We start from the raw sequence: 26,600 nt of genomic DNA, 5'->3' as shown, positions 1-26,600 counted from the left end.
AGATCACAAGAAACCAATTACTTGTCATTGGAGCTTGGGTCTTCCTAATAGCCCGGTAGTTTGTTATGGCGTACTGATCCTGTGCACTGGATGATCAGTGGAATCTGCACTCATGATGCAAACTACGTTTTGGAATACACAGGGTGTCTCAAAAGTGTGAAAACACCCATTTACAAGTAGAATGAAAACTGTTTTGCAGACGGTGAACCAATTTTGCATACAAGCTAGAGGGGAAGGGGGAAACTATTAAACCGTGTGACCAACATGACGGCCATTTTGAATGCCACCATCTTGGATTCAATTCTAATTTTTCCAATGGGAAGGGTGGTGTGTGATGTATCAGACTGGCAGAGAATTACACCAGGAAGACAATGGCGTTCTTCATTTTAACATAACTTGATTTGTTCTCGTGTTAACACAGTGATGTTTCTTCATTACAGGCGATGTGAATGATGGCGTTCTCTCAAGCAGATCATGCTCAGATCGTCCCTATGTCAGTTGTTTCAGCGTCTGAAATTTGTAAAGTTGCCAGTTATGTGCAGACAGAATTCGCTTTATGGAGGCACGGCTAACCCTAGGCGACGAGTGCTACGTTGTGAGCTCTTGCTGAATAAAGCCAGAACAGCAGTTGTTGGTGCTTCATCAGGAGTGGTTCTTGGTCAACCAGACTTAGTTTATCAGTGACAGAACCTATTCCTCGGACTTTGGAAAGAAGTTTGGTCACTGCGCAGTTGGTAATGGGAGGTCTTGTTGGGGTAGGTGCTGACTGAAATCTGCTGTGATGACACATGTGCTTCGTTGACCTGACATAAGGATGATCTCAACACGTTCTGCTTGAGATAACGCCATCATTCACATTGTCTTCAATGAAGAATAATTATGATATGTTAAAATGAAGCTCACCATTGTTTTCCTGGTGAAATTCTCTGCCAGGTTGATATATGACACACCGACCTCCCCACTGGAAAACTTAGAATTCAATTCAATATGGCGGCATTCAAAACGGCCGTCATGTTGGTGACATGGCCTAACAGATTTTCCCCCGAAGCTTGTATGCAAAACTGGATCTGCCAAACAATTTTCATTCTGTGTAACACCTCAGAAGTAAATGGGAGTTCGGTAAATAGTGTAGAATAGCGGTCTATGCCGTTTTGTAACTTCTGAGATGCGTAAACAGCAAATTTGTGCTTCGCTGTTTATAGTGGTCTACGCTGTCATGGAAACAACATAGTACAGCGGCTCTGCTCTTTCCATAAAACCTGGCCACTTTTGGGATCTTGGACATGGTGGCGGCAGCAGGAGAGGGGTACAATGGGTTAGGGCAGAGTTAGGAATACCCCTTTAACACATTTGTTTCCCCCCCCAGCAGTTGATGAGAATGTAACGCCCTTATTAGCCCTTGTTACTGGAGCCATCAGGCACTACTGGAGCCATCAGGCGGCATTAGATCCCTACAGTGGCCTGAGGACTGAATGTGTAATTGTAGGCTCTTTAATAACTACAACCCATCCATGTAGTGAATACAGAAGGCTGGGCAGCCGCGTCTAATGCGGACATGGCGTCACTCACTTTAATTGCAGGTTATAACAGTAACAGCGATAGCAGTTTATTGCTTTACTTAGATGACAATATCAGGTCGCGGCTGCCGAGGGAAGCAAAGCAGCTGTCCAGGTATTCCTCAGTCACGTCTTTTATGCGTTCTGGCTTCCATTTCGGGTTCTGATCTTTGTCAATCACCACTAGCAATGTAAACACAACAAAAACACTTTGTTAGTCTCCATACGGTCAGAATGTCTCATATGTAATGTTACCTAAAGTCTTCAGCAATACAGTTGTGGCCAAAAGTTTTGAGACTGACACAAACTTCAGTTTCCACCAAGTTTTCTGCTTCATTCTCTATAGTGACGATCTGCAGTAACTCTCAATGGGTATGGGCAGATCAGATGAAATGTAACACATTGCAAAGTCATTCCTGGCCATGGACATTAATGTAGACCTCATGCATATGGCAGGTCCGCATGAAATCCAGCTCTGACTGTGGAGGGTGACCCTGCGCACCTGTCGTCTTCTTCGCCAGCGTCGGTGCGGACTTGTCTTCTTTGGACCCGGCTTCTTTGTACTGCGGATGGCCCACAAGGCTCGATTTTTAAAAATCTCCTGTTTTTTCCGCAGAATCTGCAGCCCGCGAGTCGGACGGCTTCCATCGACTTCAATGGAAGCCGTCTATGTGGGAACCGCAGTAAAATGGAGCGTGCTTTGGGTTTTCCTCAATCATTTTTCCGTAGCATGCTATGTAGGGTTATTGCTACGGAATCCAAAGGCGGACACCCGCACCGGATTCCACAGCAAATATCTGCGCGTCTTCATGAGGCCTCAGGCCTCCTTCACACGGGTGACACGATATCACCCGGAAAAAAATTGCAGCAATATCGCATCGTGGTCTGTGCGATCTCGCTATGTTTTCTTGTGGAAATATCGTGATTTTGTGGTGCTACAAAGTCGCCATGGTGCTACAAAGTCTCGCAATTTTGTGGCACCACATGCAAGGATTTTTGGGGAGAGGGAGGGGCTTGAACGATGAACCAATCACAGCCATTGTGACGATGACCCAATCACAGCCATTCATCGAGCGCTGGCTCTGATTGGCTAAGCATCACAGCGCTCAGCCAATCAGAGGCAGCACTTCCAGGAGGCAGGGACTTTTCAATCCCCGGCCAGAAGAGATGATAAAGAACAGTGCCGGGGATCGGGAAGAAGACGCAGTGGAGCCCCAGACATGCTTCTAGGTGATGTATACTTTTTTTTTACCTGCAGCCAGGGCTTAGTTTAGGGCTTTGACAGTAGGATTTCCTACTGTCAAAGTAGCATCGCAACGCAACGCCCGGAAATCGCGTTACCTGTGAGGTTTTGTAGCCAACGTTTCCCTATGGAAGGCTCCATAGGGAAACCTGGGCTACAAAACCTCACAGGTCGTGTGCATATCGTGAAACCTGCAAGGTTTTTGACTTGCAATGTCGGATGCTGCAAAACATTGCAGATGTGAAGGAACCCATAGGAAGGCATGGGCTTCACATACATGGGATTTGTAGCATTGTCGCAACACGAGAAAATCGCGCAACTTCGTCGCCCGTGTGAATGAGGCCTTAATCACTAAAACCCAATTTCTACTAAATTTCTGCCTGGCCACAAAATGACCTGTTAGCATCATTTCAGTGATCTTCTCGTTAGCTCAGGAGAAAGTGTTACCGTGGACGAGGCAGCGGATGTGACTCGTTAGTGGTATAAAGTCACAAAATTTTCTTAACCGCCGTCCACGAACAACGCACATCGGGTAATACGGCATTTCCCACAATGCATAGAGTCAGTCATGGGAGAGAAGTTGGTCACATTGTGGGAAGCGTTTCTTTGTGTTTGCCGCGAGAGTGACGAGAGATTTGTCATGTCAGTGAGAGTGCTTTCTGCCCAAGGCCAGCTTTATAGGCTGACCGCCCACGTACCTGCTCTCACACCTTCATAGAAGTCATGGCCTTTCTGGAAAGAGAAAACAAACCTGTCCGTAAAAACAAGTCTTTTCCCCTTAATTACAAAAATGATAAAAATTCAAAAACCCTTTTCCCAGATTCATAATAAATATATTTAATATCACAGTCTGTAAAGTTCCGATCTATTAACCCCTTAGTGACCAAGCCTGTTTGCGCCTTAATGACCAGGCCAAATTTTGCAAATCTGACACGTGTCACTTTAACATGGAAAAACACCAGAAAGGTTTTGCATATCCAAGCGATTCTGACATTGTTTTTTCGCCACATGTTGTACTTCATTTAGGCAGAAAAAAAAGACCGATAGAATTTGTGTTTATTTATTAAAATTGTAATTTTTTCACATTTCCAACTGCAATATCTTAAGTATGTGCAAACATAATATAGAAATTTTTGCTAAGATATGTATTTCCACCCGTTTATTTTGGGCGCACATTGGAAAAACTTTCGTTTTTTTTTTAACCATTTAGGAGACGTACAAATTTAACATTACTTTTTAGCATTTTGAGGAACACTTCGTTTTCCTACACCAAGCCAAGATTGGAAAGGCTCATGAGTGTCAAAATAATAGATACCCCCACAAATGACCCCATTTTAAAAACTACACCCCTTAGTGTATTCACTGAGGGGTGTCATGAGTATTTTGACCCCACAGTTTTTTTTTCAGAAATTAATTCAATTTAGAGGAGAAAAAGTAAAATTTCATATTTTTGCAAATCTATCATTTTAAAGACATATTTTTTTCCAATAGTTTACATGAAAATGAGGATTTACACCCCAAAATGGATACCCCTGTTTCTCCCGTGTTCAGAAATATACCCATTGTGGCCCTAATGTTATATCTGAGTCCACAACGGGGCCCAAAACGAAAGGAGTAGTCAGTGTCTTTCAAAACAGAAATTTTGCTTGAAGTCCTTTTAGACCCCATAGCACACATGTAGAGTTCTTGAGCGCCCAAAACCATAGAAAACCCCCACAAATGACCCCATTTTGAAAACTAGACCCCTTAAGGAATTTATCTAGGGGTGTACTGCATATTTTGAACCCACAGTTTTTGAATGAATTCAAGCCAAGCAGAAGGAAAAAATTGTGATTTTCGTTTTTTTTGGCAATTCTGGAATTTTAAAAACAGCTTTTTTTGTACAGCACACATATGAATGAAGACTTGCACCCAAAAATGGATACCCCTGTTTGTCCCGTGTTCAGAGACATACCCATTGTGGCCCTAATCTTATGTCTGGATGCACAACAGGGCCCAAAATGAAAGGAGTAGTCAGTGGCTTTCAGAACTTAGATTTTGCTTGAAGTCCTTTTAGGCCCGATTGCCCACTTGTAGAGTTCTTGAGCGCCCAAAACCATATAGAACCCCCACAAATAACCCCATTTTGAAAACTAGACCCCTTAACGAATTTATCTAGGGGTGTACTGCCCATTTTGACGCCCACAGTTTTTGAATAAATTCAAGCAAAGCAAAAGAAAAAAATTAGGACTTTCGCTTTTTTTGGCAATTCTGTCATTTCAAAAACAGCTTTTTTTGTACAGCACACATATGAAGGAAGACTTGCACCCCAAAATGGATACCCCTATTTGTGCTCTTTTCAGAAATATACTCATTGTGGCCCTAATCTTATGTCCGCATGCACAACGGGGCCCAAAATGAAAGGAGTAGTCGGTGGCTTTCAGAACATAGATTTTGCTTGAAGTCCTTTTAGGCCCCATTGCCCACGTGTAGAGTTCTTGAGCACCTAAAACGATAGAGAACCCCCACAAATGACCCCATTTTGAAAACTAGACCCCTTAACGAATTTATCTAGGGGTGTACTGTGTATTTTAACCCTACAATTTTTGAATAGATCTAAGCGAAGCAGTAAGAAAAAATTACGATTTTCATTTTTTGGGCTATTGCGTCAATTTAAAAACAGTTTTTTTTGTACAGCACACATAGGAATGAAGACTTTCACACCAAAATGGATACCCCTGTTTGTCCTGTGTTCAGAAACATACCCATTGTGGCCCTAATCTACTTACAGGACACATGGCTAGGCCTACAATGAAAGGAATACCCGTTGGATTTCAGGGTACAACTGAATGAATTCCAGGCCCAATTGTCCACTTATAGTGCCATTGAGCGGCCAAAACGATAGAGAACCCCCCACAAATGACCCCATTTTGAAAACTAGACTCCTTAACGAATTCATCTAGGGGTGTACTGCGTATTTTGACCCCACAGTATTTGAATGAATCTAAGCAAAGCAGAAGGAAAAAGTTACCATTTTCAATTTTTTTGGCAAATTTTAAATTTAAAAACAGTTTTTTTGTACAGTGCACATAAGAATGAAGACGTTCACCCCCAAATGGATACCCCCGTTTGTCCCGTGTTCAGAAACATACCCATTGTGGCCCTAATTTACTTACAGAACCCATGACAAGGCCTATAAAGGAGGGAACACCCGTTGGATTTCAGGGCACAACTGAATAAATCCCAGGCCCCATTGCTTATTTGTACGGAATAAAAATTGACTCCCTAAAATTCCCCCCCCCCGCGCCCTTTTTGGCGTTCGCAAATCTTAGATAAAAGTAATTATGTGAACTGTGTGGTATTTCCGAAGACAGGGGTAATTACGGAGGCTGGTTGGAATGGGCCCATGTGGCAATAAAACCGTGTATCCCCCTCCTCTCATGCTTTTTGGCAGTATTTCGTGACCTTAGTGGCGGGTATGGGGTGTAAAAAGTGGCGCTCTGTGAGTCTCCGTAAGCTTCATGAGGTGCGGCGGTCTCGCACAGAAGGCGCTCAACAAGCTGCTCCTGGAACTGCATGAAGGCAAGCGTTCCCGGGGCTTCTTGTAAATTACGGATTACAGGTAGCAGTCTGAATACCGTCGGGCTCACGCAGCTGTAGGCGGAATCTGCTTGCGGAGGCCCGCAGCGGATCCCATCTGTGAGCCCGGCTATGACCCTGCGTACGGCCGCGTAATGTACTGCCCATAACTGCGTACCTACACGGGCGGTCATGCGCAGTACACCTTTTTTTTGTTTGTATTCCCCGCACCGTCGCTTAGCGATGACGCGGGTACCAGCAGCCCGTACACAACGTAGTTGCGTATGGGCAGCAGGTATATCCGTGACCATGGAGCACAATGGGCTCTATGTTGCGGATATCCGCGGTAAAATAGAACCTGCTGCGTTCTCTTTTCTGCGAGTGGATTACACAATTCCGACCCGCTAATGTGAGCGGAATTGTGTAATCCAATGCGATTGATCCGCGTATTAGCGCGGCTCAGACGCATGCGGAATCCGTAATTCCTATCCAGTCATGTGAGACCGACCTATGTTAGAGCGCTACTTTTTTATTACGTGACCAGGGACCGCTCAACGAGGCCACCCGTCACTGCTCCAGCAAGGAGATTTTAAGTTTCCTGGGCTCCCCGACTCCTGCGCATGTGTCCGGTATTTTGACGGCGGTCACATATGCAGAATCCGGGTAAGTTCACGGATGAGGATCGCGTCGGGGTGCAAATACAGAGGCCTCCGGTAAAGAGTTTACTCTCCTCTCACCGATCGCATCGGTGAGGGGAGATGAAACTTCAATTTTTTTGTAGCCAGGAGCAGGGAGCATTTCAATTATCCTGGCAATCCACAGCGTTTGCGCATGCGTCCGCCATTTTGGCGACGGGCGTGTGCGCAGAAGCTGGGGTAAGGTCCGCGGATACATCTGGGGGCCTTATGTATGTACTTTCATCCTCCCTTACGGATATGATCCGTGAGGGGAGATGAAACGTACGCTTTTTAAACTTTTTTTAAACTTTTTAAAACTTTTTTTAACTTTTTTTTTTTTTACTGTTTTACACTTTTTTTTAACTTTACATGATCGCTATCATCCATTGGATGACAGTGATCATGTTCCCAGTGACATCCCTCTGCTCTTGGCTACACATGGCAGCCAGGAGCAGAGGGATTTGGAATTTCCCGGGGCTCGAGCCCCTCTGTGCACGCGCCCGATGTCAATCATCGGGCGCGCATGCGCAGAGGGGGACTTCGGGTCCCGGAACACCGGGGACATCGGCGGACCTAAGGTGAGTATTTTCACTTCCCCTCATGGATCCGATCCATGAGGGGAGGTGAAACTAGCGCTTTTCTTTTACGTTTTCGCGATCGCCGCTATCCTATACCTTCAGGAGTCGGGAGCCAGGGGATTTTGAATTTTCCAGGGGCTCCCGGGCTTCTGCGCGTGACGTCATCGTTGGCGCGCATGCGCAGAAGAGAGGCGGCGGGTCCGGGAGGACCAGATCTCCGGGGGACACCGCCGACAAGCCAGGTGAGAATTTTCAGTCGCCCTGATGGATCCGATCCATCAGGGCAGTTGAAACTTTAACTTTTTGGGCACTTTTATTTACTTTTTTGCGAACGGCGCTATCCATTGGATAGCGCCGATCGCAATGCCGGGGGGGGTACCCGCAGCCCAGGATGACAGCTCCATGCTGTCGGCTACCTGCGGGCACCGACAGCATGGAGCTGTCACGTCCAGAGCCCACGGGGCTTTATTCTCTGTAGGACGCATGTTTTTACGTCCTCAGAGAATAAAGTCCACTTGGGCAGGACGTAAAAACACTATGGGCTGGTCGTTAAGGGGTTAAAACAAGTCCTCAGACAGAAAACTAAAAAAAAAAGTTTTTTTGTAAGTGGGAATTAGAAAACAAGACTGAAAAAGCAAAAAATGTCTGTGCCCTCAAGGGGTTAAGGCATAAGCTTCATTCTAAGAGTCATTAACTCTAATGTACAAATACATATAAAATGTCAATGATTAGGTCATTGTGTTTAAAGGCGTTGTCCCACCTCTAGCCATTTTGCTGCATCTTGCAGTGGCCAGGGTTGGTACTGCAGTCGGTCTCTCATCCACTTCAATAGGACTCAACCCGCAATACGAACCTGGGCCACTGTGCAATGTACGGTGCTGTCTGCTTCCAGTTGCCAATATCACATTAGCTACCTGGGCTCCAGAAAGTAATGATCAGTTAATTTCACCCCATCAAACCACTATATCCTGCCTATAGCCCAAGCAGACGGTTTTACCTCACCCCATGTAACATTGTTTGCTCCGGGCCCTGGGAGGTTTTCTTACCATGCTGGCTTGGCTGAGTCTGTATTCCATAGTCAGAACCTCTTGCAGAGTTAAGGAGGATCCACTTTTCAGTTGTCTGAATGTGACTTTCAAAGACGTCGGAGACATTTTCAAGATTGTCTATTAAAATAAAAATGGTGTGAATGCCACAAAATAACACCGCGCAGTAGTGACAATACTGCTAATCTCACGGAAATACAAACATTGGGGGAAACAATCAGAAAAATGGACAATTCACATGTCAACAATGTATTCCCTAATTGCCATGCAACTCGAATGCCTTCTAGCCGTGGCCTTCGCAATACGACCGGTCATACTTCACCGAGGCCGTGCTCTGCATACAATCATCGTCTGCACCGACGAAGGGCAAAACTTAGGTTCTGCATAAAGAAGTCTATTGTTCCTTCTTTTTAATTCAAGTTATATAAGAAAATGCCGGCAGACCCAGGTAAAAGGACATTAACAAAAAAAACTCGCTGCGTACCCCTGCTCTAGAATCAGTAAGAGCGGTATGTGGGTGAAATCTGTAACACAGCAGGGGGGACCAACTGTGCCACCAGGTGATTTGGGCTGTGGACGACTCCTGAGGGCTACTCTAAGAGGTCCTTTGTCTTCATGCTTTAACACCTGGTCTTCAGGTCGTTTCCCCAGGACATAGTCACAATAACCGGCCCGAGGTCAGGACAGGCAAAGTGCATGCAATGCAGTAATCAGGCTGAAATGTAGGACAGGCAGCGTTCTCACAAAGTGTAGTCAAAATAATGAGCCGAGGTCAGGACAGGCGGCAGTTTGGAAAGCTGTGTAATCATGCTGTACTTACATAGGCTATACGAATCGCACTCGACACGCTCGGACGTGACTCACATCGCAGAGCAGGCGGACACTCTGTTTGTGTGACACCCAAAATTACAAGTCCCATTCTTGGGAAAGACTCACATGAAAACGGACCTTGCAGAAATTTTCCAAACTCGTACCGTAAACATCGCTCATGTACACGAACCCATTCAAATGAATGGCTTCCTTTTCCATGCAAGTTTTGTCCGTGTCATACAGGACAGAACTTGTGCACGTTTAACGGAGGTGTGAAAGTGGCCTCAGCAGATATAGATACACCTTAAAGGGGACCTGTCAGGTCCTACGAGCTCACAAACTAAGCGATGGACCCATAAGACCACTCAGGTGTGCTTTTTATACTTACCTGCCCACCTGTTTCTTCACAATCCATCCAGGAAGCCACCACTACATCCGTGCACTGGACTCATCTCTGAATTCAGTTGATGCGGTTCACCCCTGCACTCAGCAGCCCCTGCCGTATGAGCCCATAAACCCAGTTTATGGTGTTCATAGGACCTGACAGGTTCCCTTTAACAGAACCACTAGGAATCTATTGCTCAGGCACACTCCAATGGTTAAGAGGGCCTTAAATAACCTGGGAAGTGTCTGGATAGGGATGGGATAACTCTGTGCACATGCTGGCCCTTTAAAAGGCGGGTAGTCATGTGCAATACCCTATGGGCAGAGGAGTCAGCTGGGGAAACCACATGACATCTGTTGCACAGAAGACTTGGGGGATGCAAACGGCCGTGACCAGTGGGAGAGGCATCACCTCTTTAGTGATAGCTTTCTACTGCTCTGCAGCAGTAAGGTGAATGGAGTTATTCCTTTTTAGCCCTCTTGGCCGCCAATCAGGCTAAGCAAACCCGCAGTGCTTACAAAGACAGGGGGATACAGAAAGACAAAAGTACACAAATTACAGAACCACGGTTACATGTAGTAATCAGCTGATGGAAACAGTAGGGGTGAGGGTCCTGCTCCAACAAGCTTACATACTACAAGTAATGGGATGTTTCAGAAGGTAAAGGGGCTGGAGATGTGCACAGTATGGCGAGGTGGAGAGTGAGGGATGCTATACACATAGACAATAGTCAGACATTCAGCCGTGTGACGGCCATCAGGGATTGCAGTCAGTAGGTCAGGGAGCATGTTATCAGGGGGAGTACAGAGGGGTTTGTTTAGGGAATGCGGTATGCCTCTCTGAAAAGGTACCTTTTTAGAGCACGTCTGAAGTGTTGCGAGTCAGTGATTGCCCGGGTATCCTTTGGTAGTGCGTTCCAGAGGACTGGTGCTGCTCTGGAGAAGTCTTGGAGGCGGGAATGAGAAGTTCGAATTAAAGGGGCGCTCAGTCTGATTTCGTTAACAGAGCAGAGAGCCCGGGCTGGGTGATGGATTGAGATGAGGGAGGCGGGGTGCTGCGCTGTGGAGGGCTTTGTGGATGAAGGTGGTGAGTTTGAATTGAATTCTGTATTTGACAGTCAGCCAGTGCAGTGACTGGCACAGGGCAGAGCCGACCATTTATAGAGTATGTTGTCTAGCACAGGAAACAACACCTGCCTTCGTAACTTGCGCCTGACTGCCCGGAATGGCAGTCAGGTGCAACTCTGTTGCAATTCCATTTTAGGAGTTTCCAAAACTTTTGAGAGTTCTCATGAGCAGACCTCGCCATGAGGTTCCTCCAAGGTTCCTTCTTCTTTGTCTCTAGTAAAATATATAACAATTCACCATTCCGACTTCTCCATTTGAAATGTCCTCTCTTTAACAACCCTGTCAAAACCCACTACCTGCCATTGCATGGACCATTAGATCAAAAGTTAGTGGGGTTAATCCCTGCACAGCTTTAAACCACCAAGGAAATTTTAAATTAGCCTGAAAACCTTTCCCCCGCTTTCTGTTGTCTAAATTCTGGGTGTTTCCTGTTCTCAGCCGCGTCTTATAGAGCAAAAAGACAGTCGTTATAAAAGCAGATCGAGCAGAATGATTTATGTGCCAAAACAGAGGACCCCTCTGTAATAGCCACTGCAGGGAAATGTGGGCCTGGACAAGGCTTCTGTGGTGTCGGTGTGAGTCACTATGCAGGGGTTTGGGTTTTTCAGTGCATTGTGTTCTCCGACTCCGGTGGGAGGGGATTTGGGTGTGTTGCTGTTGCATCGGACCTGGGGGCTATTGTGGAGGGGTTTTAGTTCCTCCTCACCTTGGGCTCTGTGCTGTTCAACTGTTCCAGCAGTCTCCTGGAAGTGAAGGAGATCATAGCTGTCTGCTGTGTCTCCTCCAGAGTTGGAGTCAGAGTTTCTTCTTGTAACCTAAAGATAAGTTCTTGGTTTTTGATTATTTGTGTGTTCACTAGGATTGTGGTATCCAGGTTCCTGCGTCGGTGCGTCCTTATCAGGACGGTACACTCACCATTTAGGTAAGGACATTCATATTTTTGAGTCCCATAGGGAAATTACCCGTTTACTTTATTTTCTTTTTACCATTAACGGTTTGCTTTTTGGGAGCTGTGGTGTTGACAGTTCCCGTGCGCTTGTTTCAGAAATACACTTACTGCATGTTGGCAGCTGACGTGACAGCTTCTCTTTAAAATGGGGTGATGACTTGGTGAAAATGAGATACGGACACAGTAGAATCAACAACAGATAATTCTAATTGGTGACAGTTGAAAGCAAACATACACGATCGTGTTCCAGAAGGATCATACGTTCCTGAATATAACACACGCGCTTCGCCATGCAGCCTGCTTCTTATGTCTATTTCACACTTTTATTTTCGGGTGTTAATGTTGACTTTCTCACAGATTTACCTTCAGCTGTTGATGTGCAAAAGGTGAATCATCCTTTTTCAAGTTCTCCAAAATTTCTTCCACACTGTTTGCTGAGAACAGACTGCGAACGACAACGGAAATTGTTACCTTAATTTTTTTCAGAACCACAATATACCTTATTAGTGGCCCAGAAGTCCGAGTCGAGGTCAGTAGACGATGGGCCACATTTACTATTTGGATTCCGATAGTTTCTGTAATACATCGCTGTAAAATAACGTTGCAAATATGACTATTCTCATCAAATCTGACAAGAAAACAGAGCTAATCTACTGACTCCTGCTTGTAACAGACGTAGATTAGATTTTCAGCTCGTTTGAGCCATCTAAATGCACCAAATGCTTTAAGATCTGTGTGCCAGCCTTACTGAATGCGGGCCAATGGCTGCCAGCCGAAATGGATGGAATCTTTGACATTTAAAGCACTGGAGGGAAAGCACATTGACTCATATAGGAATCAATAGCATTTTTAAAGGAGTTGTCTGAGCTATGACAGGCCATCTCACCGGGTTCTACGGGAGATAAAACAACAAAGAAGTTGATATTCACCACTTTCCACTCTCCCCCGATTGATAGATCTGGTCTCCCTGCTGATCATCTTTACAGACTGCAGTCAGCCTGAGCCATGTACAAACATCCTGCTGCAGCCAATGACAGTGCTAGGCAATCATCACGGAGCGCTGTCATTGGCTGCAGCAACAGATTCATGGGATGTCCCAGGCAACCTGTAAAAAACACAGAGACCAGAACTGGCGGCGGCGGACTAGTGTAAAGCGAGGAGAGGCGAGTATCAGCTGATTTCTTATTTTCTACCAGTGAGATGGCCTTTCATGACCCCTTTAAGTGTGTTGCAGCCAGTAGCGTCACTGGCACTGGGCATCTGCAGGGTTTGCTCCACATTTTTTGCCTGGTCCCCCAAATGTATAGATGAGCTCTGTAATCGGCTGAATCCCTGTCTTCAGGACACTCATGTGGTTGAGCACAATGGGGGAATGGAGGACAATGGAGTCTATGCTACGGTTCCCTGCCACGCTATTAATGCTCATAACCCTCAGGCCACCTTAGACCTGTAGCCTATCTGAGGCTTGTACATGGCGGAGTAAGCAGCTTATTGTGTGAGCTCTTGCTGACCTCGGTATATAATACACCACCAGGCTTTCATTGTAACATTTTACCAGCGAGGGGACTGAGGAAAGAAGCAGCTAGATCTTCCCTGGCATTGGGGGGGGGGGGGGGGGGGTGAGCCTGGCAGCATTTGGCACTTCTTCGCTGGAACTTTAACACCAGGCGCCCAGGGTCTAGCCCCCGCACAGATTTAGTCTTAGCCATGTGACTGGTCGTCTGAGACTGCCGGCGCCCGTTCCCCACCATGACACTGTGGATCGTCGTCTTCATCTCCCAATGCGGCTGAGCGGGACAACCCCAGTGGTGACCGAGGGTAGGACGACAGCGCACTCTCCTGCAGCAGATAGTAGTGCCACATCTTCCATGCCATCTTCCTCCCCCTGCACCATGGACCTCACAGCACTCTAGCCCCTCTGTCTTGCCTGTGCCTGAGGGCAATTCCTCTAAAGAGCCTCCTTCCCCATGTTTTCATGGGACTGAAAAACCCACATCAAAACATGGATAAACTTTACTTAAGACTGCCAGCCTCCCATAAACACGATATGGCGGGCCTGCGGAGGTAAGTGTAGCAAAGTACTATCAAAGCCAACCAACAATGATTGAACTGAAAGAAGCCGTACGGCACAGAACCGCGTAGAGAGAGCCGATGCATAAAGTGTCCGATTGTCGCCTCGACTAAACGGATGGAGATAGCTGACCTGCAGCAGCCTGCAGCAGAGTCCTAGACGTCTGCCTCCTCTTCATCACTCAGTTCTGTATCTGGGATATTTCGGGCTCACGGCCATCAATACGGTTGTTATGCCAATAAACGCTACTTACAGATATTTACACCTTACCTGTTAATTTTGTCCAAGTGTTCAGCAAGAATAAATGGCTGATTGTCGTTGGCAGCACTCTAGGCAGAAGAGCAGATATGTGATATTCAGGGGTTTTATCCCGTACGGCCATTTCTTACAATCCCAAATATATTTAATATTTATTTTCTAAATGAATAATTCCAACTAAGATAATATCCGTAAGTCCTATACATGGGAGGGGCTAGAGGTATCCCCCATGTAAACTTACCAACACACTAAACAAATACTGTATGTAATGCCTAATAAATAACACTGCAGACATATACAACAACAGTTTATGGGCGTCATGTAACAAAAGCAAAAAACGAATCAATTAATATATGATTACTGTTACATGTAAATGGTAACTACAGGGAGGGGGCTCCCTCTGTGAGATCATCAGCCCTCTGACATTCATTTGTAGAGGGCCAATGCATTGACTTATCAACCAGATGCCTGACAGAGGCCTCCGAGTTGTTCATGTTTGGTGAAGTGAAAAAACAGAGATAATACACTGCAGTATAGAAGTATTGCACTGTAATATCTGTGTGATCATAGGATCACAGGTTCAGTAACAAAAAAAAAAGTTCAAAAATGTAAATGGTGAAAAATTTTTCAAGTAAACAAAAAAAAAAAGTTTTTCCCCCACACTTTTCAGGGTTTTGTTTTTCTAAAAGAAAAGTAATAAAAAAAATACACGTTTGCCCCCGTCGCCCCTATAACGACCCATGCAATAAACTAAACACACGCAGGGCAAATGTTAAAAATTTTGAAAAAAAAGACGACCTAGCCAAAATGATGTTTTGTTCATTTCGCCTCCCAAAAGATGCAATAAAAGTGAGCAAAAAAGTTGTATGTACACCAAAATGTTACAAATAAAAACTACAGCGAGTCACTCTCCAACGAGCCCTCGCCCAGCTCCACCGATGGACAGATACAAACATTGGGAGTCTGTGAATGCAGCGATGACAAAAACAAAAATATACAATGTGGGTGTTGTGGGGATCGTATCGACCCGCAGAGAAGAGTTATGTCAATTATACTGCGTGGTAAACGTTGTTCAAAAAAATGGCAGAATTGATGTTTCCTTAATAGAGATGAGCGAGCGTACTCAGTAAAACACTACTCGCTCGAGTAATTTGCTTTATCCGAGTATCGCTGTGCTCGTCCCTGAAGATTCGGGTGCCGGCACGGAGCGGGGAGCTGCAGGGGAGAGCGGGGAGGAACGGAGGTAAGATCTTTCCCTCTCTCCCGCCCGCTCTCCCCCGCTCCCCGCTGCGACTCACCTGTCAGCCGCAGTGGCACCCGAATCTTCAGGGACGAGCACAGCGATACTCGGATAAAGCAAATTACTCGAGCGAGTAGTGCTTTTCCGAGTACGCTCGCTCATCTCTATTCCTTAATAAAAACTCCTGAATACTCTATCTGTACCCCAAAACAGTAGCAACAAATACCACGGCTCCCCACAACACAACTAAGCAGCCCCCCACGGCCATGGCAAAGGGGAAATGACAAAAAGATATGGATTTTGTTAGGTGGAGAAGAAAATCCCCCTAAAACAGTCACACTCTAAAGTACCAAACCAGGCAGCTTCCTTAAGGATTACAGGTACCTCTTTGTGATAAGTATCAAGAACATCAGTGATGTCGTCTTTTGATGGACTTTTCAAAGTGAAAAGGTCTTTTTCTAAAGAAGGGATCTGGAAAAGAAAACATCGTGGCTAAAAAAGATGGACATACATACACAGCATGCAAAGGTCTGACTTCTGCAATCCGCTGCTTGTTGTTAGGCATTCAGCTTCAGTAGTAACTGGGACGTTAAGATGTCTCTTAGCTGTGGGGGAGGGGCTGTCTTCATAGGCTCCGCCCTGCACTCACTTAGCTCTGAGATCTGCAGTCAGTGTGTACAATAGCTCCGTCTCTCCTGATGCCCTTATCTTTATGGTGTAGGCATTACATGCATCTCTAGTTTGCGGTGGGCAAAGATCTTACTGGTCTGATCTTTATTAGCTGCTTGAGCAGGTCTTGTGTGCTTGCGTGGTCACAGCATTATATAGAGACCACTATATATGTCTCAGACAAACTTGTATGTGCAGCAGCTTATCTCCAAAAACCCTAACATCAATTTCTTGCCAGTCCACAGGTCGATTCTTGTAGATAGCAGAGATGGTCACATTCTGGGGTGAGATGGATCCAGATTACCGTTGCCCTGTGCTGATGGTAGGTCAGAACTTGGTGCAAGCAGCACGAATCGCTGACCCCTTCCTGTCAGCTGGTCAGAACATGTCAGCTCCTCCATCTAATCTGTGGCAACTACAAGAAGCTTCCTGTCCGCAGGGTCCGATATTTCACCTAGCGGAATCTACACCACAACAAATTACTGCAGTTCTGAAGGCCAAAAGAGGCCCGAGGTGTAACCAGATGGGGGTCTCTAACAGATTGGTGTTTTAGTGTACATCTCTTTTCTATCACAGGAAGTAAATTATGACCTTAGTGTTCTATAAACTCTTCTCAGCCCGTTTCCAATTTGATCTTCGCAGTTTATACAGTTAACTCTTGCTATATAATTTATCACAGAAGGGTTACTAATGCCTCATATGGGAAGGGGTTGTCCCCAAGGAATAAGCTGCTTTAGTAGATTCCCTGCAGGCAAACCCCACTGTGATAAATGATATGACAGGACGTTAGGGGACACAGTCTGTGCGTGTAATGGCCCGTCAGACGTTTAAACGACTGCATGAGCGCCGACGTCACTGCGTAGGTCGTTGGCGCTCGTGTAGGGTGTTTAGTCTGAACATCGCTGGCTTCTTGCTCAGTGCTTCACCTTCTATGTGAAGCGCTGAGCGGGGAGTGTTTACACGCAATAAGAAGCCAGCGACCCAGTGATTGTTTTTTCGCATTTACAGTGAACAATTATCGCTGAAATTCATTCATTTGTACGAATTTTGAGCGATTATCGTTGCGTGCAGACGGGCCACAATATGCGGTTAGTTGTGTATCTGAGAGAAGCCCGTACACTTTACACTTGGGGACATATAATTTAAAAGAAAAGTGAAATCCTACCTTTTGTGACTCTACAAAATGAGTAGCGATTCCAGCCTTCTGCACGTCCCGTCCCTTTAATCTGAAGCCAGTAAGGGCAAGAAATAAGCCTATCTGTCCTGGAAGCCGCGGCAAAAAGTATCCCCCGCCAACATCAGGAAAAAGTCCTGCGTTAAGGAAGTAAGACATCAAGACAAGTACCGTACATATAAAGGGGCACAGGTCATTAGTGCTGAAAATCTATAACTCAGGCCCCCCTCTAATTGTACCAGAGCTCCAGCATTACATCGCCCACCATGTCTTCCCTTCCGGGTTCTATGTGGCGGGTACTCAGGCTGCAGCACTAGACAGCAGGTGCCAGGGAAAGGCAAGTTTCAAATTTGTATTCATTTTAAACCCTTTGAACTTATTTTTGTTGTGCAAGACTCCTTTAAATGCCCTTTTTTCAGCAAGAGATCATGTGATAGAATGTGAGGTTTCTTTAAAAAAAAGTTAAATCCCTTAAAGGGGTTGTCCGTCTTGTAAGAAGTCTTGACAACCTCTTCCCTGTGTATAAAAATGACAATTGTCGATATACTCCCCGCTCCTGCGATGGCGCTCAGTCCCGTCCGGTTCACGAGACATCACGGGGGCTGCAGCCAATAGCAGAGCTCGATGATCAATCACAGCGGGTGCGGGGAGTATATCACCAATTGCTATTTTACTGCACGGGGATGGGGTTCTCCAGAGTTCTTACAACCCAGACAACCCCTTTAACTACAGAGGAGCCAGACGATGCATTGGGGAGGGGTGTGGGGGGCTCTTCTTCAGCTTTGCATGTAGAATCCCCCGGGGATTGCAGCTGGAGAGATGTGAGTGTGACACAGATTTTCCCAGGAATTACACTGCAGCCTTCGCTGGTCGCCCTGCTGAATGTGACCTAATTATTTTCCGTTCTTGCTAAGCCTGGATGACATCAATGGCCGCACACAGGCTCTGCGCTGTGCAAGTGCTACTTATTACATAAAGCCCATGAATGGAGAGGAACGCCGGCGAGCCGATGCCTCTACAAGATCAGATCTCACAAGCATCAGGGTAGGGCTTATTTTCGGGGTAACAGTACATAGGTATAACATTGGAAAAATGTCCCCCCATTCTGAGCGATGTAGGAGGAATTCAGCATGGATTTGTAAAATTCGGACTTTTAACTTTCATTTATATTTAATTTGCAATGTTTAATTTAAATACGCGGTATTGGGGATTAAAGAACACCCGCACCCAAATCCGTGTCCGATTCCACATCACATCAGCGGTGCAGATTTTGACATGGATCCACAACAGACAATTGAAAGTGCGAAATCAGCTGCAGATCTGCGTCAAAAATCATGCCAAAATCCGCACAGTGTAGTTTTTTGGCACATATTTTGGTGCGAATCCGTAGCGCAAAATACTCTACAGATTTGTGTGCGGATCGGCACCTAAATTCACCGTATGTGACGGACGCCTGTAAATTACATTTATTTCTGGATAAATGGTTAGAAATGCACCCTACAATGTCCAATCACCTGTACTACCTAACCAGTAGAGATGATACTAGGTTTCCCTGAAAATAAGACACTGTCATATTAATTTTTGCTCCAAAAGAGGCACAGTGTCTTATTTTCAGGGGGGCATTATACTCACCTGGCCCGCGGCGTCCCGATGGTCTTCGGTGGCACTGCGGCAATCTGCGAATGACATCACTGAGTGGCTGTGATTGGCTCATCGAGTGCTGGCTGTGATTGGCTGCTGGCACTCGATTAGCCAATCACAGCGCTCGCTTTGCTGGAGGCGGGGTATTTAAACCCGTCACCAGCAGAAGCTGAAATGGCAGACGGGGAGGACTCTGCAGTTTGCCGCAGCGCCGCCAGAGACCATCGGGATGCCGTGGACCAGGTGAGTATTGATTTTTTTTGGGAGGGGGCAGGTTAGCTAGGTCTTATTTTGAGGGAAGGCCTTATATTTCAAGCCTCCCCCGTAAACCGGGGTAGGTCTTACTATCGAGGTAGGACCTACTTTCTCGGAAACACGGTAATTATTAGAAGGGGTTAATTTGAGGTTAATGTTTGAAAGGGGTTAATGTATAGGGTTTTGCACAGTAGGCTCTCCTCAGCATCCCAAAATGCAGGAGGACATGACATTTTTGTTGACAGGAGGACTTCCGAGCAGATGCGCATGATCTGCCCCCGGGACGCTCACAACCTCCCACAAATAGGATATTTTAGGACAATATACAAGAGTTCCCTATAATAAACTCTAAAAGGGTAAGTTGCCTCCTCCTTGGCCCGCACTAGTCGTCCAACTAGGCTATTCTGTAACTAGACTTACCGATTGCCGTCTCGGGCATCGCGAACACAGTCTTCTCAGACGCTACTCTGAAGTGGCCGTGAACAGAGAGCCCGACACCCTGCAAGGAAAGACCTCATAGATGAGAATGACACAATCACTAGAGACAGTCAGGGAGGAAGGGGTCGTCCGCATCTGCTGTTCATCAGGGAGCAACAAAACGAGACAGAAGAATAAAATCAGTCCTGGGTTCCTTCCCTCTGATTTCAGCGGGATTTTCCGGCTTCAGTTCCACTTGGTTCGCTCTTCTGTTCCGTCTACTTTACATTAAAAAAAATAAAAAATAGCGAAAATGCAGCTGCACAAAACACTCAGACGCGGTCCTCTGAAATAGGAGGATGGACCATAATGCTAAGAATGTAATACTCTACTGTCCCAACGTTACCGTATAGCAGGCATCTGTACCCCACTATTTACTAAAAAGGTAATAAAGACATTTTGAAATAAAAAATAGCAAAAAAAACGGAAAGCGAATGGAAGAGATCTTTTTTTTTCTTCGCACTGCAGTCAATGGGTGACAGAGCTGAGCGGAAAGGCTTCTGTTTGGCTACAACATAACAAAATGTAATACAGTGAAAGGGTCTGAAGACTCCAAATGCATCATATATCAGTGTACATACATGCCTATCTACCTATCACACATACAGGGGGAGGCAAAAGTCTGGACACACCCACTTAACTGTTGTAATAAAGGAGAAAATTGGTTTAACCCTTTCCAATCCTGAAGACATTATGATTGAAGGCTGTACAGCTCTGACGCCTGTCAGGGTTCTCTTACTGTATATTGTGAGCCTCTCTGCTATCGGAGCCCATTCAATGTGTCACCTCATGCAGTACTGGCTTTAGCCAGCAGATAGCGCCGTCGTATAATGGCACAAAAAGAGTAAGCCCCCTAGGAAAACCAGGATACTAATTGGATTGGAAAGGGTTAAAGGAGGAGTTAAGTGAGGGCAAAGTTGGTAAACTGTACCTGACATCCAGGGATCACTTAAAGATAAGAAGAACCTTGAGATTTTACAGGATACCGTATTCCCATCTGTGCTTAATGAGATCAGCGAGTTCCCACGTGTCTTACCACAGGATGACGCACCTCTGCACCTCACTGTTGCTGTACGCAGATGACTAGGTATGCCATTCCCTGAGCACTAAATTGGGCATAGAGGTCTGGTAGAATGGTCTTAATGCCTTTGGACTTTATCTCTGGGGCCATTTCATGTCCTTTATGTATTCGAAAAAAATACGCAATATGATATTGCAGAGTTCAAAATAGCTGCTGAAAAAGGCTCTCCTCCACCACAGAATGCAGCCACGCTCCCCATTAATACGGTCACATATTAGATGGCAATTTTCGCATTATTACACCAGTTTAATAAGTGTGTCCAGACTTTTGCCTCACCATATTCTATATATTTGTGTAACATAAATCTATTTTGCCTTATCTCGCTCTCTGCAGGTACTAATCAACTGCGTTATACATGGAGATACTCCACAACCCTGTGAAGCAGCAAGCTCAGAAGGGGATTCATATTAATTACCGTATTTTTCGCTCTATAAGACGCACCTCGAGTCGGAAAATAGGGAAAAAATATTTTGAGCTCACCCAGGGACAGTGCAGGGAATAGAGCTGGGTGACGGAGCAACAGAGGTCTGAAACAGTGGAGTTCCGTGTCACAGCGGCGCTTCAGTATGGCAGGAGGAGAGGAAGAAGCGGTTTGGTGGAGGCGGGGAGCAGCAGTAGCTCCCACCGGCGCTCACCACCAATTAGCGGTACATAGAGGCGGCGGCGGGGAGGAGAGAGAACTGCTGTACTAACGGATCGCAAGTTTCTTCACCTGATTGTTCGCACAACCCTTGTTAAACTCGTTATCGCACAAAAAAACAGCGCGTTCGCTCTATAGGACGCACTGACTCCCCCCCCCCCCCCAAACTTTGGGAAGGAGAAAAGAGCGTCTTATAGAGTGAAAAATACGGTAACGATTGTTTAGCTGAACAGATTGTACATCCAGAAGCAGATTCAAAGAACGCCTCCCTGAAGTCCTGTGGTAATCAGCTTCAGTGTCTGGCCATATAGACATTCTTCAGCTTTCTTTCGGTAATGGCTCACTCCCCCCCCCCTTCCATCCCCGCCCCCAAAAAAGGTTGACATTTTGTCCTCTAACTTGTATCGGTATTACTGTGTTAGCGAGAATCGGCTATAAATCTACGTATTATTTAGGCGGGATGACATCGCGCACGTCTTCCTACGCCCAATACTTTCCGAGATACGGATTATCAAATCATTGTGCTTCTCGGTGACCCTCCTGCATTTCTTGACCCCGTGACCTGATGGGTCTGCAAATTGAGATTTTTATACACATTCTAGTAACAAACTAATTTGCAAAGTTTTGTAAAAATTGGAGATAAAAAAAAATAAAAGTGTAACTTTGACGTAGTTTAACTACACCTCAACTCCCAAAATGCACAATAAAGAGCGATCCAAGTCATCAAACCCCAAAATGTTACCAACGAAAACCAATGACACCAAGGCAGAATCCCTCGCAGAACATTGGAGATGAAGAACTGTTAACCAGTTGTGTCTCTGAATGTGGTGGTGAGGAAGTAGTTGAACATTTATTGCGGTGTCGCGATAGCCATGCGGACCGCAGAATACGCCCTACGTGTTATTTATAATGGCGCACACATTAAAGTTGCATTTTTTTTACGGCTGGGCTCCAAAAAATGCAATAAAAAGCAATCAAGTGAAAAGCAATAAAACCATCCGCTCATCCTGCCTTAGACGCTCCGTGGAGAGACAGAAAACGTTATCACTCTCGGAATATGGTGAGAAAAACACATTTATTGAGCAACGGTTGTAAAACATACAGAGGCGTAACGTGAAGCTCCTGGGCCCCAATGCAAAACCTGTAACCGGGCCATCAACTAACGTGTCTCCCCGAAAATAGGTCCTACCCTGATAGTAAGACCTACCGGGTTTTGGGGGAAGGCTTGAAATATAAGGCCTCCCCTGTAAATAAGACCTAGCTAACTGCCCCCCCCCCCCCCCCCAAAAAAAAAAGAATACTCACCTGGTCCCTGGGGTCCCGATGGTCTCCGGCGGCGCTGCGGCAAGCTGCTGAGTCCTCCGCGTCTGCTATCTCAGCTTCTGCTGGTGACGAGGCTTTGAATAGCCCGCCTCCAGCAAAGCGAGTGCTGTGATTGGCTCATCGAGCGCCAGCAGCTAATCACAGCCAGCGCTCGATGAGCCAATCACAGCCACTTAGTGAATGACATCACTGAATGGCTGTGATTGGCTGATCAAGTGCTGACTGTGATTGGCTGCTGGTGCTCAATTAGCCAATCACAGCACTCGCTTTGCTGGAGGTGGGGTATTCAAAGCCCTGTCACCAAGAAGAAGCTCAGCTGTGAGACGAGGAGGACTCAGTTTTCCGCAGCGCCGCTGAAGACCATAGGTATGTTGTGGACCAGGTGAGTATAAGCCCCCTACCCCCAAAAGTAAGACACTGTGCCCTTTTTGGGGCAAAATTAAAATTAGACAGTGTCTTATTTTCAGGGAAAGATGGTATAATGCTTTATTCATGGTACTAGAGAAGAGAGGCCTTATGGGCCCCCTAAGGCTCCTGGGCCCCGGTGCAAACGCATCCCCTATAGTTTCACCAGTAAAAACATAAAAGAAAAAAAAACCCTCTAAAAACGTATTATTTGTTACGGTACTAGTGGGGTGCCTAGGTACGCACGGAGCGGGGCTCCCTGAACTTCACCCACGCCACTGTCCCTTCCTGGAGAAAGCCCTGATGGTGGACACGTCCAGCCCAGCCAACTCTGACCCTACGCTTCCTAGGGGAGGATGGGCAGGGACCCCCGTACTTATGCAAGAGAATACTACCCACTAGCACCAACAGGAAAGGCAGATGACAAAACCATCACGAACAGTACAAACAGGACAGAGGCAGAAGGTAAACCCCTGGCTGATAACAGCGAGGTCTAGCGGACAAGCTGACAGAAACAGGATACAACCAGAGGCCGACTGGAACCCCTGGCTGATAACAGAAAGTAAAGCAGACAATAGCAAGGTCAAACGGACAAGCTGCATGAAGCAGGATACAAACGAGGCAGACAGGAAAACCCTGGCTGATAACAGCAAGGGCTAGCGGACAAGCCGACAGGATAAAAACAAAGGCAGACTGGCTAGCACACAGAGGGAAAGGCACAAGGTACCAGGGCCAGGCTACCAGCAGGTCAGAGGAGCTGCGGACACTGAAAAGCACCACAAAATACCGGACCGACACTCAGCAGGTCAGAGCCACTAGACTACTCAGAGGACACTGCAAACTGAACAATAATCGGCCACCCCCAGGCAGCAAGAGCGGGATCTTATAGGAAGGCGGGAGGAGCCAATAGGTTGATAGACCTGTCAATCAGCAGCACACCTCTGTTAACCCTGGGTCGTCTGGACAGAACAAGGTGTGCTGGCAACATTAATTATGAGCCGACAGATGTAACATTATCACTGTAATCAACCGAGACGCAGAATAAAACTAACATGTCATTCATACCACATGGGGGCGCTGCAGAAACGAAAGCCGGAATTACAGTTTTTGCTTATTCCCTCCATCAGAAAAAATTTTAAAAGGCCACATTATGGGTCTCAAAGGTGACAGCGAGATGTCCGGGGAGCTGTGCTTTATACTCACTGGTCCGCCGTTCCTGCGCCGTTTCCCCCCCAAAGTCTGATCCTGCCTGCAGCGTAATGGTCTTCATTGTGCTCTGTGCGCATGCTCTCCCATTGTAACGGCCCGGTGTTAGCAAAACCCTGCAAATACCCGTGGGGTTAAAACGTTCTCTGCATGCTTTGCTGAACATTGCGAGGGGCGTACGCTACAGCTTATTATTGTCCAGACCCCATGAATAAGGCCAACACACCTGTATTGCACTCATACACATTACAGATGGAACGGGTCCGGATTGCCCTCATCGCAGTATCCGCTCAGCAGGGACCACATTTATCACAGACCATTGCTTCTTTTGTTCATTTCCCAAAAAATGGACAGTTTGGTATATTGAAACTAATGAGCTGTGGTGTAGTCTCCCGAACAATCACTTTTTGAAGCAGACAGTGGGAGGCGGCGGGGTCGGGGGGGGGGGGGGCACTCTACTGTACCGCAGGGGACTCTGCAGTTGCAACAAGGCATCCAAAAATAATTCCAGCATCATCATTTGCACCCCTTCCCCTCTGAGCTGCGCCGTGTTCCCAAACAGCAGTCCACGTATGGGACATTTCCGTACTGCAGAGAAATTTTGTGGCCCTCATGAAAATCATCAGGGCTAAATCTATGTGTTTTTGATAAGAAATTGTAATTTGTTTTCATTTTAATGGTGCAATGCCACCAAACATCTGTGGGGTCAAGACACTCACGACACTCCTTTATGGCTTCCTTCAGATGTCCAGTTTTTAAAATAGGAGTCAATGTTGGAGGTTCCCACCGTTCTGAGGACTTGAGGGGCTCAGCAGATGTAACAAGGGGTCTGAAAATGATTTAATCACACAGCGCTCCTTCCCTTCTGATCCCCCCACGTGCCCAAACAGCAGATGAGCCCTTTCTGTGGTCAGGAGAAATTGGGCAGCAAATTTTAGGAGGCTTTTAAAAGCCCAATTCTAATGCATCTGTGAAGTTCAACTTCAATTGTACCTCTTTATGAATTTCTTGAAGGATGAAGTTTCTAAAATGGGGTCTTTTGAGGGGTGTTTCTTATGTCTTGGCACCCCAAGGCCTCTGCAAGCCTGAAATGGTGCCTAGAAAGTGTCCCAGAAAAAGGGAGGCTCCAAAATCCACAAGGTGCTCCCTCTTGTGTTTGAGTCATGTTGTACGCTACGGCCACATGTGGGATATTTCCAAGAACTACAGATTCAGGGTAATAGAGTTTTATTTATCTGCTAACTCCTACTGTGTTACAGAAAAAATAGGTATAAAATCTGCAAAGTGATTGGCTGCTGCGGTCACATGTCCTGGAAAACAGCAATCAAGGACATAATGGTTCTGAAGTAACTTTAAAGGGGTTTTGTCATAAGAAAAAATGATCTAAACTTACCTATCCCTTCCCCGTCAGTCTCCTTATCACATCTTCTCCTGGTTGAGCTTCTCCAGTGCCCCAGGTCAGCTCACTGCAGGCTGGGCCCAGCTTGTTATGAGGGCTGCATATCACAAACTCCTTCCTATTGGGTCAGTGAAGGTCACATCCCTGTGCTGTAGCTTCACTGCCTAGGAAGAAATTGTAATCTCTTTCAGAGACAGCTCGCATGAGCAATCTCTGAAGAAGATAGGCAGTCCTCCTGCTGGCCTGTGAGCTGTGACGTAAGGTACATTGGCAGACTACCAACCTAATGTACCAGACTGCCAACCTAATGTACGTAACCTCACAGGAAGGAGAAGAATCAGGCAGCTGGAGCTGAAGTGAGCCCCCGGACTGCAGGAGACAGGAGAAAATAAGGGAGGTGAAGATATGGTAAGTAGACTGATGGGGGAGGAATAGATAAGTAGAGCATTTTTCCTTTTTTAGTGACAGAACCATAGTAACATAGTATGTAAGGCTGAATGAAGACAATGTCCATCTAGTCCAGCCTGTCTATCCTCCTGTGTTGATCCAGAGGAAGGCAAAAAACCCCAAGAGCAGAAGCTAATTAGCCCCTTTGGGGAAAAAATTCCTTCCCGACTCCCTAATGGCAATCAGACTGTTCCCTGCATCAACCCCTAATAGTTCCTACCTGCCTGTATACCCGGATTGACAATTAACCTAAGATTTATATCCTATAATGTCCTTCCTCTCCAGAAAGACATCAAGTCCCCTTTTAAACTCCTCTATTGATTTTGCCATCACCACTTCCTCTGGTAGAGAGTTCCACAGTCTAACTGCTCTTACAGTAAAGAAT

General features: G+C 46.1%; 1 protein-coding gene across 1 annotated transcript in view; it reads right to left on the bottom strand.

Annotated features, from left to right (window-relative positions):
• Nucleotides 1-1,545: 1,545 nt before the first annotated feature.
• The window catches only part of HIBCH (3-hydroxyisobutyryl-CoA hydrolase), a 93,108-nt gene continuing 68,053 nt past the window's right edge, over nucleotides 1,546-26,600 (bottom strand). The window contains exons 7-14 of the mRNA XM_066577095.1: nucleotides 19,658-19,736; nucleotides 17,333-17,478; nucleotides 15,883-15,969; nucleotides 14,271-14,329; nucleotides 12,293-12,374; nucleotides 8,659-8,778; nucleotides 3,498-3,531; nucleotides 1,546-1,739 (exon numbers count right to left, since the gene is read on the bottom strand). Of these exons, the coding sequence (XP_066433192.1) occupies nucleotides 1,615-1,739; nucleotides 3,498-3,531; nucleotides 8,659-8,778; nucleotides 12,293-12,374; nucleotides 14,271-14,329; nucleotides 15,883-15,969; nucleotides 17,333-17,478; nucleotides 19,658-19,736 (732 nt within the window). The 3' untranslated portion in view covers nucleotides 1,546-1,614. The remainder of the gene's footprint in view (nucleotides 1,740-3,497; nucleotides 3,532-8,658; nucleotides 8,779-12,292; nucleotides 12,375-14,270; nucleotides 14,330-15,882; nucleotides 15,970-17,332; nucleotides 17,479-19,657; nucleotides 19,737-26,600) is intronic.

This window comes from Eleutherodactylus coqui, chromosome 8 (assembly GCF_035609145.1).
Source record: "Eleutherodactylus coqui strain aEleCoq1 chromosome 8, aEleCoq1.hap1, whole genome shotgun sequence".
In the NCBI taxonomy this organism is placed as follows: domain Eukaryota; kingdom Metazoa; phylum Chordata; class Amphibia; order Anura; family Eleutherodactylidae; genus Eleutherodactylus; species Eleutherodactylus coqui.
This window is presented reverse-complemented; position numbering and strand designations above follow the sequence as displayed.